Below are 4,476 nucleotides of genomic sequence, written 5' to 3'. Positions count from 1 at the left end.
GGCCCGTGCCTTTGCCTATTTTTATCGGATTGGTTTTTTTTCTTCTTGATTCACGGGAGCTCTTTACACATTCAGGTCTGTGTCACATCTTTGTGTTATAAATGCCTTCCCCTTCCTACAGCTTCTTCACTTACTGGTGCCCAATGATGAATGCTTCTGTTCAGCTTAATTGAACCAGTCATTGCTTTGCAAATCAGGCAATGATTCACATCGGAAGACCCTGGCCTTTGAAACCACTTCGGACCAGGAGGCGCTCCAGACCCTCTGTGCCAGGCAGGGTGGGTTCTTACCTTCATGAGAGCAACTGGAGGAGTCGGAAGGCACAGCACTGGTGCCAGTCGGCAGGTCAGGGTAGGGGCTAAATCAGAGCTGTTGCCCCGCTTCCCTGACAAGAAAGCTCTGGGCCCTGTGAATGCCCGCAGGGTAGGAGGGGGACTTCAGGGCTCAGCCTCAGCCTCCACCCCCACCCCAGCTTCCTCTGAACAGCTTGGGGCTGGTTTGTTTTGTGAGACAGGGTCTGCTCATTCACATCTCTGGCTCAGCTCTCCTCGGGACACTGCGAGCACAGACTTGAAGGAAATGGATCAGACACGTGCTTTATTGGGGGCTGGTGTTCAGGCCAGCGAGCCCTGCAGCCTGACAGCCCCTGGGCAGAGGGACAGCTGCAGCTCCCTGTCAAGGGGCTCAGGAAAGCCAGGCTCCTTGGACCTGGGATGAAATTTGCACCTTCTGGAAAGATTAGAAAGATGAGGAGCTAAGGGGTGGCCCATGGAGGGACCCGGGAGGAGGCTTCCGGAGGAAGGGACAGGAAAGGAGGTGCGTGCATCCCCTCCGTCAGCGCTGCAAAGCAGAAAGGGCAGCCGCTGGCCAGCAGGCAGCGTCACGGGGCCCAGACCGAGGCGGGGAAGACCTGCTTCAGGGTGAACATGAGGAAGACCATCTCTCCATAGCTTTTCGCCTCTTACAGGCAGCCGAACTGAGGGGAGCCGTCGGGGCCAGGCCCCATGCTCTGCAGGTCCGAGTAGCCACAGCTGCCCTTGGCCAGCAGAGCCGGGCTAGACCAGCCCTCGGGATCCAGGGGCCGTGAGTTGAGGTAGGCACCCAGGTTGGACCTGTGGTGGGGATCCGTGGGGTGGGTGTACAGCAGCCACGTGCCCAAGGCCCCTGGGTCCTGCCCGGGGCCCTGGAAGCTGACCACGCTCCCCTGGCAGCCATGGGGGGGTTCCACGAGCTTCTTCACCGTCTTGACGGCGCTGAAATCCAGCCCATCGTCGGTGCTCTGGGCCTGCACCCTGGCCCCTTGGGGGCTCCTGGCGTTGAGGTACAGCACCCGATCCTTCTTGACTGCGACCTCAGCCACCTGGCACTCCACGGCGCCCTGGCCCACGAAGCTACTCCGCGCCCATGTGCGCCCTCGTGGGGTGGGTGTACAGCAGCCACGTGCCCAAGGCCCCTGGGTCCTGCCCGGGGCCCTGGAAGCTGACCACGCTCACCTGGCAGCCATGGAGGGGTTCCACGAGCTTCTTCACCCTCTTGACGGCGCTGAAATCCAGCCCATCGTCGGTGCTCTGGGCCTGCACCCTGGCCCCGTGGGGGCTCCTGGCGTTGAGGTACTGCACCCGGTCCTTTACAGCAGCCACGTGCCCAAGGCCCCTGGGTCCTGCCCGGGGCCCTGGAAGCTGACCACGCTCACCTGGCAGCCATGGAGGGGTTCCACGAGCTTCTTCACCCTCTTGACGGCGCTGAAATCCAGCCCATCGTCGGTGCTCTGGGCCTGCACCCTGGCCCCGTGGGGGCTCCTGGCGTTGAGGTACTGCACCCGGTCCTTCTTGACTACGACCTCAGCCACCTGGCACTCCACGGCGCCCTGGCCCACGAAGCTGCTCCACGCCCACGTGCGCCCTCGGTCATGGCTGACGAAGCAGAAGGCCGAGGCAGAAGGCGGCAGCGGGGCCGGCTGCTTGCGGTAGGTGTAGGCAGGCACCACCAGGCCCCGCGTCCCGTTGTGCAGCTGCAGGCAGTGCCCTGGGCCCACAGCAAACGTGGCCCATTCCCCGTGGGCCGGGCCAATGGCCTCGTCGGTGAGGTCCTTGGCGGGGCCCCAGGTCACCCCAGAGTCCTTGCTGATGACATGGCACAGACGGGTCACGTTGACCCCGGTCCGGAGCTGGTGGCCCTCGGACACCTGCCCCAGCACAGCGATGAAGAAGAGGAAGAGGGTCCCCGTCTGCTCGTCGTACAAAGGACACGGGTTCATGGAGCGGTAGCCCTCCAGCCGGGCTTCAGCCACCACCACCTGAGCCTGCCACTGAGTGGGCAGAGAGGGGAGAAGGAAAAGTCCTCAAAAAGCTGGCAACAGTGACAAGTGTTACACTCGGCATGGGCACTGGGGTGGAATAAAGACTACGAGGAACATTCTGGCTCCCACTCACACTGTCCCCTCAGAAGGGAGACCTGGGACTCCGCCTTATTGCCTGCCCAGTGCAGCACAGAATACAATGATCACCTCCCATCTTGCACACACAATCCTCTAGTAATGCATCCACCTAGGAGGGTGCCACCCTGCCAAAAAATGCCGGGCTTCAGCCACCACCACCTGAGCCTGCCACTGAGTGGGCAGAGAGGGGAGAAGGAAAAGTCCTCAAAAAGCTGGCAACAGTGACAAGTGTTACACTCGGCATGGGCACTGGGGTGGAATAAAGACTACGAGGAACATTCTGGCTCCCACTCACACTGTCCCCTCAGAAGGGAGACCTGGGACTCCGCCTTATTGCCTGCCCAGTGCAGCACAGAATACAATGATCACCTTCCATCTTGCACACACAATCCTCTAGTAATGCATCCACCTAGGAGGGTGCCACCCTTTGCCAAAAAAATCCAACATCACCATCTCCTCCAATTGGAGATCAGCATTTTAGCTCCAACTCCTGTCTGGACAGCAAGAGGCCTGCAGGTTTCTGAGTCACCCCAGGTCACCCTCTGCCCTCTGACAGTGCCAGGTCTGCCTGCTTCAAATCCAACGAATATGGACAAAGTTTTAACTCCATGCTTTAAATGACCACTGTTATGATAATAATACTGATAAACCCCGTGACAACCAGCCTGCGGTATCTTTGTCATGATTAATCCCTTCATTTCCAAGCGGGCACTTCAGGACACAGGCACCAAGCCCAGCCTAGCGCCCAGGTGAGTTTGCCTGAGTCCCCAGGGTGCGATCACGGACCTTCCTCCCCAGGCAACTTGGCCGGAAGCAAGTGAACGAGACATGGCCGGCCAGTGTGTGCTCTCTGGGCCCACCCTGCTGCCCCTTCCTGCGTGGCTTCCTGACCCCAACTGGGCTTCAGGTCTTTTCTCTCTGTCCCCAGCCCACAGCCACAGAGGGATGGGATCCTGTTCTCTGAGGCTCAGCCTGGCTCTCCCTGCATGCACCAGCGAGGGCACTGTGGTGGGACCCTGGTGGCTGGATGCCTGCTGCCCTCAGTTCACCTGGACCCGGTGGCTGGCTGCATCGTAGGCTCCCCTGCGCAGGACGATCACGTCTGCCTGCTCGTCCTGCTGGCTCCTCCGCTTTTCTGCGAAGGCCAGCAGGGTGCTCTGGCCCTGCAGGTAGAGCAGCGCCGGGATCCTGTAGGTGTGGATTCCTGACTGGAACAGCTTCTCCCGCTGCAGGACCCTCAGAGTCTCCATGGGGCTTGGGACAGGAAGGAGGCAAAGATGTATCACTGCCTGTGTCAGGAGAGGAGTTGTCTGCCGGCAAGCTGACCCGTCTGAGTGGTCTGTCCTCCCCTCCCACCCCCAGGGCTACTCCTTTTCTTTTGGTTTAGGTTTTCTGTTTTTTTCTTTTCGTGTGTGTGTGTGTGTGTGTGTGTGTGTGTGTGTGTGTGTGTGTGGTTTTTTTTGAGACAAGGTCTTGCTCTGTAGTTCATGCTGGCCTTGAACTCACTTTGTGGCCCAGGTTGGTCTTGAACTCACAGCAGTCCTCCTGCCTCAGCCTCTTGAGTGCTGGGATTATAGGCATGCGACATCGCACCCAGCTCCTCCTTCATACACAAGACCTTGCTTGCTAATTCTGCATGGGCCTCCGTGGGGCTGGCAGCACTCCAGCCAGGAGCTGCAAAATGGATTTTGCAGTTGGTTTTGCCCTAAGTTAACCAGCAGACTCGGGTAACCTTGCCTGCCTTCTCCAAGCAGCACATCCGTCAGATGACAAAGCTCGGGGAGGAGAGGAGCGCTCACTGCCAAGTGGCATTCTGCAGCTGTCCCACTGCCAGGAAATGACACAAGGCAGCTTTTTATAACTCCAGAGCCCTACAAAATTATTTTTTTGGGGGGGAAGAAAATGCCCAGATTCTGAAGGTTGTGTTTCCCGGGCTGCCTGGGCCTGAGGCCCGTACCCCCACTGCGTGGGCTTACCCTAGGGCAGAGGCAGAGACGGGTGGGCTCCTGGCTGAGGTGGGTGAAGCCCCGAGGGGGAGG

The 4,476-nt window shown here is 59.5% G+C and overlaps 1 protein-coding gene across 1 annotated transcript; it reads right to left on the bottom strand.

The window, feature by feature from the left end:
* Positions 1 to 701: 701 nt before the first annotated feature.
* Positions 702 to 3,687, bottom strand: Neu2 (neuraminidase 2). Its single transcript, XM_010631791.1, is given in 3 exon segments — positions 702 to 1,360; positions 1,850 to 2,341; positions 3,487 to 3,687. Coding segments are annotated over 3 exon segments (1,173 nt in total). The 3' UTR covers positions 702 to 880.
* Between the last annotated feature and the right edge of the window lie 789 nt (positions 3,688 to 4,476).

This window comes from Fukomys damarensis, unplaced genomic scaffold (genome assembly GCF_012274545.1).
Source record: "Fukomys damarensis isolate Sample0158 unplaced genomic scaffold, DMR_v1.0_HiC HiC_scaffold_16, whole genome shotgun sequence".
NCBI classification, from domain to species: domain Eukaryota; kingdom Metazoa; phylum Chordata; class Mammalia; order Rodentia; family Bathyergidae; genus Fukomys; species Fukomys damarensis.
The sequence above is the reverse complement of the archived record's forward strand: the minus strand, read 5'-3'. Positions and strand labels throughout refer to the sequence as shown.